This window comes from Sminthopsis crassicaudata, chromosome 4 (genome assembly GCF_048593235.1).
Source record: "Sminthopsis crassicaudata isolate SCR6 chromosome 4, ASM4859323v1, whole genome shotgun sequence".
Lineage (NCBI taxonomy): Eukaryota > Metazoa > Chordata > Mammalia > Dasyuromorphia > Dasyuridae > Sminthopsis > Sminthopsis crassicaudata.
Window position 1 is genome coordinate 11,603,898 of NC_133620.1, and position 22,207 is coordinate 11,626,104.

The 22,207-nt window shown below is 44.9% G+C and overlaps 1 protein-coding gene across 1 annotated transcript in view; it reads right to left on the reverse strand.

The window, feature by feature from the left end:
- Window positions 1–21,552, reverse strand: part of RAVER2 (ribonucleoprotein, PTB binding 2) — a 90,963-nt gene extending 69,411 nt beyond the window's left edge. The window contains 1 exon segment of the mRNA XM_074265743.1: window positions 21,152–21,552. Within this exon segment, the coding sequence (XP_074121844.1) occupies window positions 21,152–21,427 (276 nt within the window). The 5' untranslated portion in view covers window positions 21,428–21,552.
- Window positions 21,553–22,207: the final 655 nt, after the last annotated feature.

Below are 22,207 nucleotides of genomic sequence, written 5' to 3' on the forward strand. Positions count from 1 at the left end.
ATTCAGAAAATAAGGTTGGGGTCTTTGCACTGCCCTCTGTTACTTGCATATCACAGGCTCACCTTCTGGATGACACGGTCCTCTTTGAGACTGAAGGACAAAGAACTATTTCTTTTAGTGCCCCATCATTCAACCAGTTCCAAATCCATCTTTCACACATTTATCCATCTTTTCCATAAGATTATGAAAATTTATGAAATTATGAATTTATGAAATATTATGAGAAACTTGATCAAACACATCACTAAACTCTAGGGAACCAAAACATTTTCTTGATCTGCAAGTCTAGTAACCCTCTCAAATAAGGAAATTGGGTTCTCTTGATTATAACCTCATAAGACTCAGTTTATCGTTTTCTTTGTTACACTATTTTTTACCAGACCACGTCCCACTCTTACTGCTGATTTCTGTTACCTACTTTAATTTTGTCTCTTGTGAATAGCCTTTAAAAATCTAAATCACTTGGTGAGTTCCCTGTGCATCCACAATGTCTTCTTAAAACAATGAATCTCCTTGACAGCAGGGCAGGAACTTTTTTGTTTGTTTGTTTTTGTCCTTTTTATCCCCTCAGTACTTAGCACATTACCTGGCTGGAATAGACACTGACTGCTTTTCAGAATTATTCTCTTTGTATATTTAAAAATTCATTCTTGAGAATCTCCCATCCTCCCTCGGCTGACTTCTGTAGAATTTTATTCCACGTGATTCTACCCATTCTTTCCTGAAAATCTGGTTTTCACCAAATTAGGCTATCTGTCAGGGAATGCCAAGATTTCCACTCCTCTCTCAGACACTGTAAGAGACAGTAGTCACTTGGCTGCAAGGTTTCCATCGTTTATGTTTCTAGCAACTAATCCTTTCCTGGTAGTGAGAATTGAAAGATTCAGAAGAGCCAGTCCCCTTTTAAAGGATGAAATGATCAGTTAGGCAAGTCAAGAAATAGGAGCTACTCAGCTTTTGGCCCAAAGCTCCAGTCAATCCATAAGCATTTATTAAGTAACTATTGTATGCTGGGCATTTTGTTCAGTTCTGGGAAAACAAAAATAAAAAGAAAGATCTCCAGTTCCTGAACATATCATCCCTCTGTGATAAGTTTGTGATGGATACTCTCACCTACTTCCACTTTCCATTCAGATAATAAGGAAGCCATCCCATTTTTTGCCACCATGGACTCTCTCTACCACCCTTCCTCAAAATGGTTCCTGGATTTTTTCATATGTCTTTCTTGCCAACATGCAATAGTACTTTATAGAACTAAACAAGATGCTAAAATTCATTTGGAGGAACAAAAGATCACATATCAAGGGAAATAATAAGAGAAAAGATAAAGAAGGAATACTATGTCCAGATTTTATATGATAAAGCAACAGACTTCAAAACTCCATAGAATTGGTTAAACAACTGAAAAGCAGGTCAGTGGGATGGACCAAGAAGGAGGAACGAGGAATCACTGAATACTCAACGAAGCCAAATCTAGGAGTTACTTAGGAAAAAACTCCACCAAATCTTAACCTTTGTTATCTCAGGATCTTTTTCTCCTCTTAAAATGATCAAAGATCTCCTAATACTCTCAACAAGTATCCCAAAGCCATGGCATGAGATTTTTGTTTACGTTGGTTATTATTTGGTTGTTTTTCAGGGCTATTCCAGTCTTCATAACCCATTTGTATTTTTCCTGGCCATGATACTAGAGTGCTTTGCCCTTTCCACTGAGGCTAATATTACTAGTGAGGAAATTGAGCAAAAAGAAACCCCACGTTGGGCGCCAAATTGTAGCGAGCTGTCGTCTCCAGAAGCTGCTGGATCGCTCTCTGGGAAGAGATCTGCTGTGTCTTCTACTCAAATCTCTCCGACAGATTCTTCTTCCTGTAACGAACCGTTGTCTCCAGGCAGTTGCTGTTAACTCTTGTCCAGAGAAGTGACTTCCCTTCCTGCAGGGAGCCCCGTCAAGCCTGATGCAATGCAGAGTCTTCTCCTTGAATCTCCTCCAGCTCTTATCCTTCTCCATGTAGACTCACTTTCCAGGCCCACTGTTGCTTTTTATCCTCCCAGAGAATGGGCGTGGGATAATGCAAGGGCTTCTGGGAAGAACCACTTCAGCCAATGAGCTTGCTCCTTCTATCAAGTCAACCTGAGTTCTCACCTTGTAATTGTCCAGAAAACCTGAATTCTCACCTTGTCACTGTCCAGACAACCTGAGTTCTCACTTAGTAATCCTAACAGAACTTGAACTCAGGTTTTCCTGACTCCAGGCCTGGTGCTCTATCCAATGGACCATCTCACTGTTTCATACTCCCCCCCCCCATACAATCTTCCATTCTGTATATTCTGTGATCCAGTGGCCCTGGCCTTTTTGCTGTACTTTGAAGAAGATATTGTCTTTCATTTCTGAGAGTTTCATTGGCTGACTCCATGCTTAGAAGACTCCCCTTGTGTCCACCCCCTGGCTTCCATGGTTACCTGCCACTCTCAGCTCAAGTCTGTGAGAAGCTTTTCCTGGTTCTACTTAATCTTGTGTCTCTTCTGAGTCTTCCCCAAGTTAGGCTCTCTCTGTATTGTTCTCACAGAGTTGCTTGCATGTTTGAGCTTTTCAAGAGCAGGGAGTGTCTTTTGGGTCTGTTTTTGCTTTTCTATGTAACCTCAGAGCTTAGCACAGTGCCAGGCTCTTTGTAGGTACTTCAGAAATGCCTGTTGACTTGACTTGACTATCTACAACAGAGGAGTCAATCATAGGGCCAGGCCGCCCACAATACTCCCAGCTTAAAAATTAAAATATAATTGGGAAATATTTAACAAAATAAAGAAAATAAAACTAGATGTAAGATAAGGTCACCTAGTGGTTTTCTAAGTCAAAATGCAGTCATAGGGATACAGTTTACTGGTTCCATTTCTATCTGAGTTTGCTACCTCTAATCTACTTGGTCCTTCCAGCAGCCCTTTCATCCAAGCTTATTGCCATCTGCTTTTTCTTATGTGTCTTGTTTGTATTATATGTGTACATGTTCCTGTCTCTCATGGAATGTGAACTTCTTGAGGGCGGAGAGTAGTGATTTTATTTTCCTTGTCTCCCAGGACTTATTGCCTGGCATTGAGTAGGCAATTTATAAATCTTAGTGGGATGATAGTCATATGAGGGCCATGATTTAATGACTTAAATGGCCTTGGTCAAGTAAGCTAAAGTCTCTGACTCTCTTCTCGATTATAAAATGCACTGCCAGACTAGCTGAGTCCACATGTGACCCTAAATCTGTGATTTTATAATCCTTCTTCTGGGTGACAGTCCTTCAAAGACAATTAGCACACTCCAACTAAGTCTTGTCCAGGTTAAACATCTCCAATTTCTTTAAGTGATCCTTATATGGCCTGATTTTAAGGCCCTTCACCACGCTGGCAGCCTTCCTCTGCAAACTCTCCAACCTACCAACATCCTCCCAAAAAGGTGATGCTCAGAACTGAACACAATATAATATATGATTCACTACTTGGTCACAGGAAGGAGACAAAAAAAAACTCCTATCTTAGCCCAGGCAGAGTCTTAAGTCCCTACCACCACAGGGGGCACATTGCACCTTTTGGGGAGGATGCCCTCGAATCCATCATCGTCCCTCCCACCACAGGGACATATTGCACCTTTTGGGTAGATCCGTCATCCCTACCATTTCATATCACTTAAGAGTCCTCTCTAGAATGGGGTCCTATCAGGTCAGGGAAGGCTGGGGCTTGCTTCTTACATCTGTGCTCCCCTTAGTTACCCTCCAGCCAGAACCACATTTCCCTTTGGCCAACAGATATCCTCAAATTGCTTTCCACTCCCAAATGGTGCTGGGGGTCTGCTGGCTACTTGATTTGATCACTTGGTTGATTGAGCCCTGCTCTAGCAACTGGAGGGTCACAAGTCTCAGAATCATCAACATTTATACTCAAAAGTACAGAATGAGTGCTGTGGGCTGAGGAAAATTCACTGTTTTCCCCTTTTATTTTCCATTAAGCTTTAATAGTCATCAATTTCAGAAAGCAGACCCTGAACAAAACTCCACTTTCCATCCATAACAAAACATTAATGGAAGGTCATGGACAAAGATTCTTGAACTATTCATTTCCTGTCATTTAGAACACACATAGATGAAAGTCAGAAGGACTAAGGCAACAAATGGAAAAAATGACAGAATTTTAAAGCTCAGAAAAACAAAAAGCCAGACTAAATTAGCGAAGGATTTCCCAGCTAAAAATCACAAAGCATCTAACCCTACAGTGGCCCGGACTATCTATGGTGCTGAGAAATTCAAAGATTACATTTCTTAGTAACTAACAGATTGTGATTGAACAACTATCCAGCGTAAGCAGTCTTCCTTTTTCAAAAGATGATGTGTCAGGAACTTTCAAGTGATGCAGACAAGGAGAGGTGGAGTGCCCTGGGAGAAGATGGTCCTAAGAAAGAGGAAAGCCAAAGTTCTCCTTCTCACACATGACCATGGACAAGTCCCTTGACTTCTCAGAATCCTGGGGCTAACTCTCTAAGGCCATGTTACTACTGAGATGCCCAGCAGCATCAGTAGAGGGAGTTTTTACTCCAAGAGTTCCTCATAAAGAGAAAATTACAGGAGTACATCCATTCATTAAAAAAAAAAAAAAAAGAGAGAGAGAGAGAGAGAGAGAGAGAGAGAGAGAGAGAGAGAATTGCAATACATTTTGAGAAGTTGCTAATGCAATATAACTTTTGTATTGGAAAATTATATTTTATTATATATTATTTTAACATATTTTAGAAGTTAATATATGAATATCACATATATCATATAAGGGATATATAATATATAACCATATATCTATAAATAAATATATATTTATATATTATATACATATATGTATGTATATGTAAGACAGAGCTGAGAAGGCCATGATCCAAGTCCCTCTTCTGAAAATCTAGTTGTGGCCCTGGGTACATCATTTAACCCCTTTCCCAGAGTCCCAAGCTGCTCTTTAAAAGTATATGTTGTAGAGAAGGTACCAGCCAACATTAATAGAGACTATTTCGTCACTCAAGGATTCTCTTGGAAATTCCATTCCAGGTCTAGTCTCAGTCTTTCTCCTTTTAATCCTTTCAAATGGGAAACCTTATCATATTGAAAAGGGAGCCCTTCCATCTGCCATTACAAAATCATGGAGTTGGCAAATACTCCTAAATTTCAGTTGCAGGGGAAAGAGTACACAAATAAATTGTCTAATATTTAGATGAAAGAAACTGTGATTTTAAGGAAGTCATCTAAAACAAAAGAGTTTCTACTAATTAGATATTAATGAAGCATCTAGTAAAGACCCACGAATCTTACACCAGCAGAATTGGAAATGCTCTAAGGAGGCATTTAGTTTAATTTAGGCTTATGTAAAACCTCCTTTAGGGCATACATGACCAGTGGTCATCCAGAATATATTTGAAGTCCTCCTAAAAGAAGAAACTCAATACTTCCTGAAGCAGCCCTTTCTACTTAAAGAGATATCACATGAGTAGGAAAATTTTCTTGCTTCAAGCCTATATTTGCCTCTTTGTACAAGCCCAGTTTAAAAACAATAATTTTCTCTTTGATGTATAATAAGATATCCTATCCTCTCCAAGACCACCGAGTAGAATATGGTTATTTTGTTTTTCTAATTGGTGTCCAATTTAATTTGACAGGTTATTTTGATAAGTGTCCATCACGCATAAGAGATGGTGGGCACGGTGGTATAGTGGACAAAGCTTTGGCTTTGGATGCAGAAATATCAGCTTTGGAGTCCTAGGTCCGTCACCTACTTGCATTGAAATAACTACAAGCCACCTGACCTCTTACCTCAAAGGCACTCTTGGAAGACTGTGTTCCAGACAAGTTACCATGGGGACCAGGGACAGAAATTTCCATATGGATGGAATTCCAAGTCCAGACCAAAATTAAATAAATAAATGTACAAAGCACTAGAGTTCCAAAGGCAAAACCATATATTATCCTGTGAGTGAAGGCGAGTCCCACAAGGCTATGGCAAAAAGAGACGAGCATCAAGGATACCTTGAAGTCTGAATCTCAATGTCCATTTTTGCAAACTCTGCTCAGTCATCTGGGAGATCCAGGAGCGCCATCAAAGTACAAATTTCAAAGAGATGCTAGAAATGTCATTGTATTGACCTCTTAATATAGGAAACCCTAATTCACAATTCAATGATGAGGGTCCAAATGCACTGAGCACCCTAATAAAGAGTTGGAGATGCTATGGTCTCTGAGGCCGACTCAGACTTGCCCCAATTGTTGCTCCTGCCCTCCATTCAGCCATTTTGTCAAGAGATAGAAGCAAGAATTAAAGACAAAGCAGTAGCCAATTAAAGCTTTTTCAGGGACATCATCAGAAGAAATGATGGAGCATTGAAAAAGGAGAAGAAATGTGTGTAATCAGTTTCGATACAAAGTGTATGACAAAGGGCAAATGATTTCCCTTCTATGAGACTCAGTTTCTTTATCTGAAATATGGGTATAGTAGTACCTACAATGCCTGCTTCATAAAACTTAAAATTCTGTATGAATGGGAAACAAAATATTCTGGGTTGAGATCAAAAAGCTTCAATTAGTTTTCTTCCTATGGAGATTTGGAGATAGTATCAGTGGAGAATGGCCCAACTTTAGTCATGTGATTAGAAGCTCCCCTACAGATTCCAGGAGGGCAGAGACTGGGACTTCCTTTCTCATAATTATTTGCCCAATTTTGGCCTTTCGTTCCCGTAAGGATTATGTGCTTCAATGCCCTTCTAATTTGAGTCCTCCCTCAAGCCATCCATGCCTTCTCATTCGCATGACATATCTGTGCCTTCCTCTAATTATATAATTTTCTTAAAGACTATAATTAGTTGATAATTTTTTGACCTTTTTCAGTTTTAAAAATAACTGAAATACAAACCACGGAGGTATTTCTTTTCCATCCTGCCCTGGCTGCCACTACTTTTGTGAGTATCTACCTCCTAGCTCTTGGACTGTGCACAAGAAGCCCCCAAAGCTCAAACACACACACACACATTCCCCTCTCAGGTTCACCGTACAGCACCATTAGTCTCTCTCAAAGCCCGGCTCAAGTGTTATATTTTATTTAAGTCTGTTTTGCCCCTCCCCAAGCCAAACCTACCCCCAAAGACCCAGATGTATGAAAATATTCATAAGGACACTTTTCTTTCAATATCAAAGCAACAGAAACTAAAGAAATGTCCATCTGCTGAGGAATGGCTGAACAAATTTGCTTCTGTGATTTTAATGGAACATCACTGATGATTGAGCCAGACACCTGTGTGAACTGATACACAGGGAAGTGGGGAGAACCAAAAGAATAATATCCACAAAGACTGCAAAAAGTGCAATGAAAAACTACTCAAAATACTAAGGAAAAGAGGACTGACCAATCATAATCTCAGAGGGCTGAAGATGAAACGGGCAGAACCTTTCTACAGAAAGATGATGGAATAATGGTGCAGAATGAAATATACATTTTGAGACACTTGGACATATTTTGCTTAATTATGCTCATATGTTACAAGAAGTTTTTAAGGGAAGAAGGACAGCATTGGAGTGAAGGGAGCATCTAGTGATAATGATGCCCAAAAGACAGAAAAGAGGACCATGGAGAAAAGGTGATCAAGTTATGATTCATGAACCGAGGGGAACAGTCCTATGCACAAGAGACGATGAAACGGATAATCTCAAAGAATCTGGGAAGACTGGATGAACTGATGAGAGGAAAGTGAGCTGAATCAGGAAAACAGTTTATACCAAATAACAATACTGTAAAGATCAATAACTTTGAAAGACTGAAGAGCTCCAAAGGACCAGTGCTGAAACGAATATATTACCCATCTCCTGAGAGAAAGGTAATAGAATTAGGGTACAACTTGAAATATTACACACATACACACACATGCACAATATGTGTATACATATACACCAGGAGTTCTCAAACTACAGCCCTCGGGCCAGATGCAGCCACTGAGGATGTTTATTCGGCCCGCCTACGGCAAATGGGCTGAGGAGCTGAGACAGAGTGTGAGTTTTTGTTTTTCCTATAGTCCGGCCCTCCAAAGTCTGAGGGACAGTGAACTGGCCCCTATTTTAAAAGTTTGAGGACCACTGCATATACACATTCATATATATTTACATATAAACATGTATAACCTTTATATAAACATTACATACACACTATAATTAGCTGATATAATTTTTGAGTTATTTTAAAAATAATTGAAATAAAAACCAGCTAGGTATTTCTTTTCCACCCTGGCCTGACTGCTATTACATACATGAGCATCTATCTCATATGTACACATATGTGTACTCATATGTATATTATAACATTGTATATAAACCTATTACATACGTACACATAACATATATACACATACTTATATGTTTATATACAAATAAATACACATATATATCACAATTTTTTAAATTAGAGAATTATTTTGTTCAACCATGAGGATCTGCTTTAAGAGTTTTTTCCAATGGGGAGGAGAGGGGGAGATAGAAGAAAAGAGATTTTTCATTTAAATTTTTTAAATTAAAAAAAATAATAATTTCTTAAAGACATAGAAGAGAAGGAAGTTCAGAGACATTAAAAGCCAAGCAGGCCATCTTTGAAACTCGTATGTTGAATTTGTTGTATACATTTTTAAATAATTCAAGCAGTCCACAACAAAGATCTGCAATTTCACATACACTCCTCTCTTTCTGTTCCTTCTACACGGCAATGTTCATATCCTTGGAGATTGTCAAATACAGAATAATAATATCAATATGGCCTGTCCCTACTTATGTAACTGGGGATGAGTAGTGGCCACTGTTAAACTTATGAAATATCTTATATTTTATTTTCTATCAATTCCTTTTCTACTCTTCCAATCCCAGCAAATAGAATGTAAATTCCTTGAGGGCAAGAACTGGTTTTGTTTGTTTATTTTTATCTTTCTATTGGCAGAGTCTCTCACACAGCTGGCACTTAAGAAAAGCTTGTTCTATTACAGTGAAAGCATTTCATGAAAAGTTTTACAAATTCTATTTCAATGCTAAGAAATTGTTCTCAGAATATTTTTAAAACTCATTTTTACTCAGCATTCCATCATGGAATACAAATATAATGTGCATTGTTGCCTCATTTTTTTTTACTAGCACCTATTTATAAGCCAACTTAAATGGGTAGTATTTGAAAAAAGAAAGATGCTTCATTTTTCTTTCAGTTATTATATAAGATGGACTTTGCTTCAGCTCCAGAAAGTTACCACTATTAAGGAAGGGAAAGATTTTGATCAGTGGTGGGGGAGGGAACATCTCATTCTAAGATCAGTTCAGGAAAATTATGCTGGGCTTTCCCCAAGACTTCCATCTCCTTCTTCCTCCCAAGATAACTCACGTGTGCCGTTATAGGGGACGACGGCGGCTTTGCCTTTCTTGGTATCCCCAAACACTCGGCACAGTCAATCACCCAGCATTTACCAAGTGCTCCCCATGGGCCAGGCACTGGGCACCAGACATAAAGGAAGGTGCCCAAAGCCCGGCCCAGAGGATACCCTTGGTAATTACCCATTTTCTAACAATCCCAGACTAATAAGGTTGCGCTGTATGTATCACCACAAACAAATCCCGATCATGAAGAACACAACTGCATTCATTGAAGCAAAGGGTTCATATTCAAAGAGGAGTTTTGTGTTTCAAAGAAGTTGTCTTCTATAGACTCCTACCTGCCAGAATCAGCTGACTTGTGGGTGCTGCTGAACTCTTCCCCCTTCCCCTTTCTTTTTTAGTCCGAATTATACAGGATGGACCGTGGGGAAGAGGAGGAGCAGAGAGGGACAGGTTAGGCAATGAAGGTGATGGAAAACTTAAAAAAAAAAAAAAAAAAAAAAAAAACTTCCTAAATTAGTCTTAAAATGATCTCATCTATTATAGTGGAAAAAGCAAAGTGTAGAACTCACTTTTTGGATACATTTTAGAATCCAAAGGTAGGATGGCCTAATGGATAACACAGGGAAATTGTGAGTCAGAAGGGCCTGGTTTCAAACCCTGCTTCCCCCAATCTCCCCACGGCAGCCCAGGTGATCCTCTGCAAATCTTGTAACTTAGCTGACTCTCAGTTTCCTCATCTGTAAAAGAAGGTTCATAACAGTAGCAGACTCCCAGGACTGTTGTGGAAATCAGAAGAGATAATGTACGTAATCGACTCCCAATCCTTAACGTTCTCTGCTCTTGTTAAAAGAAGTTGCTTAAATAGTCACAATTGCCATCAAAACCGACTCACAGCAAAGTGCAGGATGCGGGGTATGGATTTTCTCACCTCTCTTGGACCTAAGATCTAACTGTTACTTTGTGAGGAGAATAACAATATATCTTTCACGATACAAATTCTATACCTTGGCCAGCCCCAACTTCTTAGAAAAATCACATTTTGTTTCATTTGAAGCTGAAACCCAGCAAATTGGGATACTATCTAACACTTCGTGAGGAACGTGCAACATTGTCTAGATCCCATGTTAGCCATTTAGGAGCAGAGATGACCAGTTACCCATAGAGCCCTTGTAAAGCCAGACAGCAAAGATAGTCTGCCTCATAAAGAGCGACCTCCAGCCACTGAACCGATCAATCAACAAGCATTTGTTAAGCATCCACTCTGGGCTAAGCCCTCGCTAGGCTTGGATCTGGAGATATAAATACAACGCAAGAAATAATCCCCACTGGCAAAGCCTGGACATTCTAAGGCAGGAGATGACAAGGACACGTGTAAATAATGGGGGCATGAAACATCGAGTGAGTAAATGCAAAAGTATTCATAGCAGGGAAGGATGAGGTGGCCTGGGAAGGAACTGGGTTCCTGAGCACTTAATTGCCTGGGGCACATGTGCTCTAGCAAGGGTTCCTTCCAAGAAGGGAATGGACTACTAGCTGCTAAGGTCTCTCCCAATTCTCAAATTCTGGGATTCAGAGATTTCTGATATTTTGCCATCCTGAGTCTTGGAGAAGTGCCTGGAGCTCTAAGAATTCAGGTGACTTGACCACAGGCTCTTGTCTCTTAAGTTCCTGTGGTGAAATTTGAAATCAGGGGTTCCTGACTATGAATCAGCTTTTTTGTTTCTGCCATGTTGTATACTCAGCTCATCTAGATCAAAGTTTCTTCCATTGTGGTTCAAGACGGGGTCATGAAATTATGACTTGTACACCTATTTTAGATGTCTATATACCTAGGGTCACATAAAAATTTCTTGGGTGAAAAAGGATCGTGAGTGGAAAATGTTTAAGAAGCCTTGCTCTAGACTATTCCCATTTCTTAAAAAGCCCACCAATTTAGAGAAGATCTTTAGGATGAAAATAAACAATATCTGGCATTTCTCATGAAGACTCATGGTCTGGATACTTCCCCAGCATCTCTAAAGACAAAGTCTAAGCCTTGGTTTTGCTGATTTATCGAATTACTTCCTCCAAGGAATATATTAGATGCATGTTTTTTCTATACAAAGCAAGAAGAAAATTTAAACTCTCTCTCTCTCTCTCTCTCTCTCTCTCTCACACACACACACACACACACACACACACACACACACACACACGTAATATTTGGGCCAAAACAGGAGTATATATGTCCTGAAAAGTGTGGATCACATAAGCTAAATGAGAGCAAAGTTTTTTTGTCACTATAATTATAATATTATTATTATGTGCATAATGCTTTAAGGCTGCAGTGAGTTTTACAAATATAACCTCATTTGATCTTCCCAACAGCCCTGGGAGGAAGGTGCTATTATTAGCCTCACTGAGCAGAAAGAAACCTGGGCTTTGGTTGACTGGTCTGCATGACTTCCCTAAAGTCAAACAGCTAGAAAGCCAACACCCCACCTTGCTGCCTTCTTTGGTGCTCTGAGCTTTTCCACTGAGTTTCTCAAATATCCCTAATCAATTCACAAGCAAGTCAAGACATCCCCTTGTGATGTCACTGGTCTATGGGGCATGAGTGACCATCACTATCACCAGCCCCACCACCAAAGCCACCAAAACCACCTCTAATTGCCCAAACCAGCAATCCCCCAGCTGCCAAATGGAATGGCCTTTCCCCAGTGTTTTTTCTCGGCTGCTCTGTAGCACTTGTCACTGCCAACCACTTTCCCCACCCTTCTGTTGTAGACACATTGCTCTCTCCCGGCTCTCCTCCTATCTGTCTTCCCAACCCTAAAGCATCCCATCACCCCCACTAACCACGGGCACCCCCGAGGCTCCGTCCTGGGGCCTCTTCTTCCTTTTCTCTATCATTCTTTTCACAACCTCAGCCGCTCCCATGGGTTCAATTATCTTTTATGCAGATGACTCCTAGCTCTGTATATCCAATTTTAGCCTCTCCCCGGAACCCCAATCCTGTACCCTCCACCTGCTAACTGGACATTTTAAACCATAAGTTCCTCTGTAGGCATCTCAAGCTCAACGTGTGTGAAAGAGACCGCATCCCTTGCCTGCCCTTTCCTTCTCCATCCCTCTCTCCCCAGGTTTTCAATTACTGTCCAGGACCCCACACTTCCAAGCTCCAGACCTTACCTCCACTGGCCTGGCCCTACATAACCCATCTAGCTGGCGGTCCACTGGGGCTGCCAAGAGAACATGGCACTGTGCTGAGGGCCAGGACGGTGGGCTTTTATCCATTTCCCCACTGCCTCCCTGAGGCAGGCTGAGGTGGTGGCGGATAGACCTATGGTTTCCCTGAGGCAATTAGTTGGTCAGGAAACATTTATTGAAGCCGTGTGACTGGCAGATCACTTGAAAGGCCAACACATCCAAGACTCAGGTAAGAGACCCTATGGGTGTCGGGGCTGAGGGTGGGCTAAGGTAGGAAAAGATCATGAGGTGCTGCTTTTTGCATCTCTCTCCATGTCTCCTCGAGGATCTGCATCTTCACCCAAAGGAGCTACCATGTTCAGGAATGGATCTTCAGAGAGATAGCAAGAGAGCCACCCTTTAGCCTGTAGCTCATTCCCCAGTGTGCACTGGGAAGCAATGTCCAGGTGGACCCACACGCCAGCCCATCAAAGCCAATGTGGGGAGCAATGAAGAGGCCAGCCCAGGAGCTGTTGTCTCAATCTGCCTCTGAGTCCTTCGTATCTGCAAGAGCCAAGGTAAATTCTGACGTGAAGTTCTGGGCAGTAGCCCAAGGGGTGTATCGCGTCCCCACAGCTCCTCCCAGCTTTCATAGCTGCTGCTTCCCACTCTTCACTCTTGGTAGGGACAGCAGAGTGAAACTTCCCTGGGCCAGGCTCTCTCCTAAGCACCGGGTGTACAAAAAGAGGCAATAGAGCTTGTCATCTTCCCCCTCTAACGGCTTTCTCTTCCTAACTTGCCAATCGGCTGCCAGCTGGACCAGTGCTCCCTCCATCCATGGCCCATCCAGGGCTCCACCCATCCATCCCACCACCCTTCCTTCTTCCCCGCCTTGCCCGTCCGATCACCTGACGAGTCCTGTTACTACTTGCATCGTGGTCCCCTTGTTTCTCTTCTGAGTTCATCTGCCCTCTGCTATTGCAAACCCCCCTTCCAGAGATGGGGCTAATTTAATTAAGCAAAGATGCACTAACATGTGCAGGAGGATTCAACGAGCTACAAAGTTGAGCTCAGATTCAGTTTTGTCTTCTTGGAACTAGCAGGCTAGGAGAAGGGGGCACTTCTTATTCAATATAAATGAGCAAATGAATGACTGGATGAAAAAAGCATTTACGCAGCACCTCTGCTTCCCCCCAGCCCGGACTGCCTGCCGTCCTCCGTACTATTGCCACACAGATCTTCCTTTCACACGGACTTGACCACATCCTTCCTAGATTCCCCACTTCTACTCAAATAAAAGTTTAGCTTCCTTTGTCTACCTTTCCTGACTCCCTCCCACCCAGGCTTACAGAGAGTAATATAAGGCACTATAGGGTGAGGGGAAGACAGATGACTGGACCCTAAAGGCCTCAGAGGTCCCTTCTGATTCTACATCTATGCTCCTGTGACCCGAGTTCAAATCCTACCTCTGATAGTTATTATCTGTGTGACCTTAGCAAGTCAAGCGACATGACTTGCCTCAGTTTCCTCATCTGTAAAATGAAAGAATTAGACCATCCATCATCCATGAGCAGTTTTGAAGTGCTTACCAAGGAGAAGGCACTGTGCTAAAGGTTTGTGACACAAAGACAAAAGTGGAGTCATCCCCCCTTAGGGAGCTTTCCCTCTACTGAGGGAGAACACTAACTGCTTTGAAGAGTCATTCCAGTTCTGGGTCTGTGATACTATGAGGGCCTGCAGGAAGAATTCTCCATGGCTTATGCTCCAGGCTCAGGGTTTTCATCACTGTCCTGTCTTGGTGCCTTTGTTAGCCCTAAGCCTCCTGGGAATTTGGAGGCCCATAGATCTGAAGCTCAAAGGGATTTAAGAAGTCATCAAGACCAAACCTCTCATTTGCAGATAGGGAAACTGAGGCCCACAGAACTGAAAAAACTTGCTCAAGTTCATCCGGTAAGTGACAGAACTGAGATTCAAGCCTGGGTCTACTGTAGCTTCTAATGTCCAATTCAAATGGACATTAAAGGGGCCTTCCCAGGTACCTCCCACACGTCACACAACACCGTGCTTGTACCCTAACATGTACTTACTAGACATATTCTGCATGTATGTTGTAACCCCCATTAGAATGTAAGCTCCCTGAGGGGCAAGGACTTTTATCTTCCATGTGTCTATGGCGCCTGCCATAAGTGCCTCACAAAAGCTTTTTCTTTCACTCATCCAGTCCGCCATAATTTATCATTCTACACTTTCCTGGGCACCCAGCTCCAAGAGGCCCCAAGTGGGTCAGCCCAAAAGTTTGCGGCCCTCCCAGCGCTCACAGAGCGAGCTCACCGTGCACTTGAGGTTAGGAAACGAATCTTCACTTAATTAAATCATCCAAACCTCCAGTTGTTCCCTCGTCTGTAAAACAGAGATAATGATAATTGTCCTGCCTAATTCGCTGGCTTGTTGTCAGGAAAGTGATCTGTAAGTCATTATGCAAAATGAATTATGCTGCTTATTATTATCGTGGAGATCAGAAAAAAACAAAATAAGGAAGGCCCAAAGAGAGAAGATAATTAAGTGTTAAATTAAGGGTTACTCTCTCAGCGCTGCAGGGGTTCATGGGATATAGGGTCCCAGGAGCCCCAGCGAAGAAGTTAGGAAATGCTAGCGATCGGGAGAATGTCTTGTAAATAAAGCCTTCAACCTTCCGTATCCGGGACTGGGCAGATCGTTAAACAAAGCCTTTCTTCCCAGAAAGAACATGTTAACTGTTCTAATTAATACCACAAGCAAGGAAGACCTTAGAAGAAGTCATTTTCTCACACAGGCACAATCAGGCTGTTTTCAAGTAGCCCGGAGCATTGGTAAAACCACAGTTTACATGGGATAGTCTAGAGGTGGGCACTCATGCCCTACAGCCACCATTGCCTGCCAGCTTAACAAGGGTAAGCACCAGTTACAGGGGGGCAAGAAGGGCCTTCTTCAGGACAGGATCTAACCCACTCTCTTTTTTCAGAGTTTCATGGGATCCTAGAACCAAAGAAAAACACAAGGTGGGAATGCTCATTAGGAATTCTTCACTGTGAATTTCTGGAGCACTTATTTGTTCATTCTAACAGATGCCTCGAGGGCTTTCACTAGGCAACTCTGTCAGATTCATCTGAAAGATGGCAGCATAAAGGAAAGAAAATCGCTTTATTTCAAAAAATGTCTCCGGGGGCCACTAGGTGTGGAAGTGGACAGAGCATCCCCTACAAGTCAGGAGGCCAGGAGTTCAAATCCAGTCTCAGGCCCTTGACACTTAGGAGCTGTGCAAGTCTGAGTTAGGGTTTGTTTCATACCCCCCCCAAAAAAAAACACCTCAAATAGACCTCCCTTCCTCTTTTATTATATTACTAAAATATTAATCAACTTAAAAGACTTGGGGTTTTTAAAGGTAAATTTTGGCAAGAAAAAAAATTTTTTTTACAAGAGACCAGTACTAGAGGTAGTCACAGGTTTCTTAAATTTGCTAAATTATAACATCATTTTTTTTTCTTTTGCTGAGGCAATTGGGGTTAAGTGACTTGCCCAGGGTCACACAGCTAGGATGTGTTAAATGTCTGAGACTGGATTTGAACTCAGATCCTCCTGACTTCAGGGCTGGTTCTCTATTCTACTGCTCCACCTAGCTGCCCCAATAATATTATTTTCAAAACTATCAATAAAATTACTTTTCAGAATATATTTCCATATCATTTTGCTTCACATATGTTGTCTCATTTGATCCTCACAACAACAGGTGTTCTAAACATTCAAAGGAGTAAACTGAGGCTTGAAAGCCATTATGTGACTTGCCCAGGGTCACATATCTAGTAAGAATTTAGAGAAGAACTGAAGTCTTCCTAACACTAAGGACTGACTGCATTTTAGAGACTGAGTGACCTTGCTGCCTTTTAGAACATGGGAGGAGAATAACTAGAAGAGGAAAGCTGGAAATAGATATGAGGAAAGCTGGAAATAGAGAAGCTTTTCTCCAAAAGCCATCTTTGTATTTGACACCCGTTTCCAGGGGTTTGCACGCAGGACTGGAAATTGGGCCGGACGCTGACAAGCTGGTTTCTTTGCATCCCCTACCCTCACTCTAATGAAAAAGTTGTTTCTTCTTCTTCTTCTTCTTCTTCTTCTTCTTCTTCTTCTTCTTCTTTCTTCTTCTTCTTCTTTTTCTTCCTTCTTCTTCTTCTTCTTCTTCTTTTTCTTCCTTCTTCTTCTTCTTCCTTCTTCTTCTTCTTCTTCTTCTTCTTCTTCTTCTTCTTCTTCTTCTTCTTCTTCTTCTTCTTCTTCTTCTTCTTCTTCTTCTTCTTCTTCTTCTTCTTCTTCTTCTTCTTCTTCTTCTTCTTCTTCTTCTTCTTCTTCTTCTTCTTCTCCTTCTTCTCTTTCTTCTCTTTCTCCTTCTCCTTCTCCTTCTCCTTCTCCTTCTCCTTCTCCTTCTTCTCCTGCTTCTCCTGCTTCTCCTGCTTCTCCTGCTTCTCCTGCTTCTTCTTCTGCTTCTTCTGCTTCTTCTGCTTCTTCTTCTTCTGCTTCTTCTGCTTCTTCTGCTTCTCCTGCTTCTTCTTCTTCTCCTGCTTCTTCTTCTCCTCCTGCTCCTTCTTCTCCTTCTCCTTCTCCTTCTCCTCCTCCTCCTCCTCCTCCTCCTCCTCCTCCTCCTCCTCCTCCTCCTCCTCCTCCTCCTCCTCCTCCTCCTCCTCCTCCTCCTCCTCCTCCTCCTCCTCCTCCTCCTCCTCCTCCTCCTCCTCCTCCTCCTCCTCCTCCTCCTCCTTCTTCTTCTTCTTCTTCTTCTTCTTCTCTTCTTTTTTTAAAGCCTGCTAAGTAATTCCACATTAGCTGCATCCCCCTTGGTAGCCAGAAACTACATAGCCAGCCTGGCCGATTCTGGCTAGAGGGAAGTGGGGAGAATGAGGACAGATGTGGATGTTACCAGGGTGAACCCATTCCCACTTCTGGGGGAGAGAGCCTCCCACAGGTTCATGCTTCTAGAGGAGCATCTCCTTCCTATCCCAAAGGCAGCTCACAGCCCAGGCTCCTCGCCAACTAAGAACTAATACGGTTAATCTGAGATCAACACCCCGTAGTCTTTAGCTCTCCTGGGAATCCCAGTGGGGAAGGATCAGGGCAGCCCAGATAGAAAGAAGAAGGCCCCCAGGAAACTAGCTGGCCCAAAATCTTTATAGATGGGAAACTCCGAGGTTCACAGAGTTCACAAGGAGATGGGATTTAGAGTGTGAACCACTACATAGAATTCCCAATCCCTCTATTTTTGTCTGCCTGCATTTTTTATTTCCATCACAGGTTAATTGTACACTGTTTCAAAGTCTGATTATTCTTGTTCAGCAAAATAACTGTTTGGACATGTGTGTGTGTGTGTGTATATATATATATATATATATATATATATATATATATATATATATATATATATATATATATATATATATATATATATATATATATATATATATATAGTATTTAACTTATACTTTAACATATGTAACGTGTATGGGTCTATCTGCCATTTCGGGGAGGGGGTCGGGAGGAGGGGAAAAATTGGAACAAAAGGTTTTGCAATTGTCAATGCTGAAAAATTACCCATGCATATATCTTGTAAATAAAAAGCTATATGAGAGAGAGAGAGAGAGAGAGAGAGAGAGAGAGAGAGAGAGAGAGAGGATTTAAACTGAGACATCTGTGTTCAGAAATACAAAGTTTCCTCTCAATATCCTCATCTGTAAAATGGGGATAATAATAGCACTTCCCTCCCAAGATAGTAATAAGGATCAAATAAAATTAAGTGCTAATTACTATTGTGTTTATTATTACTACTGCACTACCTCCCAACTTACACCAAAGAGCAAAGACTCGGGCCTTGTGACAAGGAGATGGAAGTTAAAAACCCAGCTCTTCCCCTCATCCCCAGCCTCTCAGCTTCTCTGGGAGCTCTTCCACAAGGAAAACCATCTCTCCCAAGGTGTCCAAAGACTTTGGGTGTGTGGCTCTCACCAAACACCCCAGCCTTGTTCCCTGACCTCCAAGAGAACCAGCGGAATCTAGAACTGCAGCATCAAAAACCTGGAAAGGTCCCCCAAAGCCGAGTGCTACTGTGGGAAAGAGTTCTCGAGTGGAGTCATGACAGGCCCACGTTGGAATCCTTGCTCTGACACATTATTAGGGACTTTCAATGAGTCCTTAACTTCACTAAATTTCCCTCATCTGTAAAATGGGTAAAATCACATTGCCTGACCCATCTCATAAAAATATCATGAGCCATGTGTATGGTAAATCTTGAAGCACTAGAGAAAATGTGAATGGGTATTATTAACCAATCCACTCTGGAACTAGAATTTTTATTGCAGTACACTGTCCAGAACACAGGACAAAATCAATGCCTGCAGACTTGACAACATCCTTAACATGTGATTGGCCAACTTATTTTGTTTCTAAATATCCTACCTCCAAGTAGTCTATTCCATGCCATCCCATCTCAACCCATCTCTACCCATCCCAAACCATCCCATCCCATCCTATCCCATTTCATCCCATATTATCCCACCCCACCCCAACCCAGCCAGCCCAACCCAGTCCAGTCCACTTTGGGAGCTCTCATCATTAGCATTTTCTTTTCCTTCACATCTTCTCATCTAACAACTTCCACCCATTGTCCCTGAGTCCATCCCATGGAGAACAAGCTTCATCCCTTTTCCACAAGACCTTTCAAATACTCCAGCTGCACATTTTCTCCTTGCCCCCCATGTACTATCTTCTCTTTCCCAGTCTCTCTATCCTCAGTTCTTTCAGCTGAGAGTAACGGAGGGTTCACTACCTTGCAGAGGTACCCCATTCCACTTGGGATCTAAGTTAATGGTTAAGAAGGGTTTCCTCATATTCCCTCTTCATTCATTTGCTCCTAGTGCTAATCTTTCTTCTGGTCCAGTCCAACAGAGTGAGCATTTATTAAGTGCCTACTATATGCCAACCACCTGACAGTCACTTGGGGCAGGAAAAGAGACTGGTATAAGGAAATAATTCTCCCCACTGATACAGGTTGAGTGACTTGCCCGGGGCTGTACCCAAGGCTCCCTCATGGGGGGGGGGTGCCTCCTTACACTCAAATACAAAAACCAAACAGGCTGAGACTTTAAGAAGCTTCCATTCTGTTGGACATGGGGGGGGGGTAGGGTGAGGTGGGAGAATAAACTAGGGAAAGCTGACTGATGGCCACTGAGAACATCTCTTACAGGGAACAAGAGAAGGCCTCTTCTTCCAGAAGGCTGGAGGAGGCCGAGCATCTGACAGGATGGGGGGTGACAAGGGAGAACATGTCAGGCGCCATGGAGACGGTCTGCAAAGGGAAGGGTGGCAGGATGGAGCCGAAATGCCAAGCTTAGAGAAGTCAGTAATCTTTTGGGGACTTCAAGTTTCCTCATCTGTGACCCCAAAGGGCTGGCAGACACAGTCAGACCCCTGACCTTGGAGAAGGGAAGACCTGAACAAAAATCCAGCCTCAGACAGTTACTAGCTGTGTAATCTTGAAGGAATCACTGAACCTGCCTGCCTCAGTTTCCTCTCTTGTAAAATGGAGGTAATAACACTTAAGTGGAAGGGCTGTTTCGGGGATGGAAGCAGCACTCAGAGCAGCGCCAGGCACTTAGTCGTTGCTGAATAGAAGTTGTTTATCCCTTTCCTTTTCCCCATTCTCTCTCTGTCCCCCGAGGACAGGCCCCCTGACAAGGGGCTTCACGTCAGGAACAAACTTCCCGGCAAGCACAGGGACAGCGGGAGGAGTGGCCGCCTGCAGAGGTGGGAGAGGGAGCCCTCCAGGAGGAGGCCCAGGGAGCCCGGGTGAGCCGCCCCTGGACCTCCGTCGGGTGATGGGGGGGAGGGGATTTCCTCCACACACAATAGGAAGTGGCTGAAGTTTCCAGCCCGCGGGAGGGGTCACCTGGCCTTCCGCCGCCAGCAGCTGTGTCAGGTGGCCTGGGGGGAGCCCGGCCTGAGGCTGGGGGAGGCCGGGAGAGCAGGGAGGCAGCGCTGAGAGGGAAGGCTAGCGGACTACCGCACTAGTCTGGAACACAAAATGTTAGCTCGGGAAGGACCCGGAGGTCCCGCCGGCCTCTGTCTGCTCCGACAGCGGCCTGCGTGCCCAACTCACAGGGGTCCACAAGTCGTGGGCAATCATTCAGTGGGCCTCCCCCCCTCATTTTACCGATGGGGAAACTGAGGCTCGGGTGGGAGGTGACTGTCCAAGTTCCGGGCAACACGGATCCTGCCTCGGGGGCCGGCAGAGGCGGGGAATCCGGCCTCCCCTCTCACTGCCGAGGAAAGGGGCCCGACTCCCGGAACCCTGGAATTCTAGAGGCGCAAGGGACCTGGGGGCAACCCGCCGGGCCCTGTCCTTATACAGACGGGGAAACTGAGGCTCCGCGGGGGGAAGTGAGCGCCCAAGTTGAGATCTGGAGCCGCATCGGAGACGCGCCCGGGCGACCCTTTCGTTACCCAGCCGGGCGCACCCGGGCTCGGGGGGCAGGGGAGGGCGGGGGCGCCCGGCGGGGGCTCACCTGGCTGTGCGTGTCGGGCGGCAGGTTCCGCAGCAGCACCTTCCTGCGGTTGCCCAGCTCGCGCCGGGTCCTCTGCAGCCTCCGCTCCACCTCGTCGGCCTCCAGGGGCCCCGGGGGCTCCGGGGGCTGCGGGGGCTGCGGGGGCTCGGACTGGTCCGGCGCCTCGGCCGCCGGGGGGGTCCCGGGCGGGGGCTGCGGGGCCGCCGCGGGGACCGGCCCCGGCTCCTCGGGCTCCGCCGCCGCCGCCTCCTCGCGCTCCGGCCCGGCCGCCGCCATGTTCCCGCGGCTCCCGATCGCCCCAGTCCCTGCGGCCGCGCCCGAGAGCTCGAGGGCCCGGGAGGCCCGGCGGGGCTGCGGGGCAGGAGCGGGGCCGAGCCCAGGAGGCCGGAGCCGAGCGCCGCCGCCGAGTAAGGGAAGCGAGCGAAGAAAGGCGGCGGCGGCGGCGGCGGCGGGGCGGAGGCGGCGCCGCGGGCTGGCGCGGGCGGGGGGAGGAGGAGGGGGAGGAGAGGGAGAGAGCCCGCCCCGCCCCGCCCCCGCCTCCTCCCGGCCCCCCGCGCCCCGCCGCACCCCGCCGGCCGCGCCGGGCCAGCCCAGTCCCCCACCTGGGCCAGCTGCCTGCCTGGGCTGGGGAGGGACCTGGCTCGGCCCGTGCCGACCTCCCTCCGCTTCTCTGCCCCTCTGCCCCCCCCCCCCGACCTTCTGCCTCCACTTCTCTGCCCCACTGCCCCTCTGCCCCAGTCTTTGCCCCTCTGCCCCCCTCCCCCCTGCCTTCTGCCTCCACTTCTCTGCCCCACTGCCCCTCTGCCCCAGTCTTTGCCCCTCTGCCCCCCCTCGCCTTCTGCCTCCACTTCTCTGCCCCACTGCCCCTCTGCCCCAGACTTTGCCCCTCTGCCCCCCCCTCGCCTTCTGCCTCCACTTCTCTGCCCCACTGCCCCTCTGCCCCAGACTTTGTCCTTCAATCCCCGCCTCTGCCTCTGCCCCCCTGCCTTCTGCCTCCACTTCTCTGCCCCATTGCCTCTGGCTCTCTGCCCGCTGCCCCCTGTGCCTCTGCTGCTC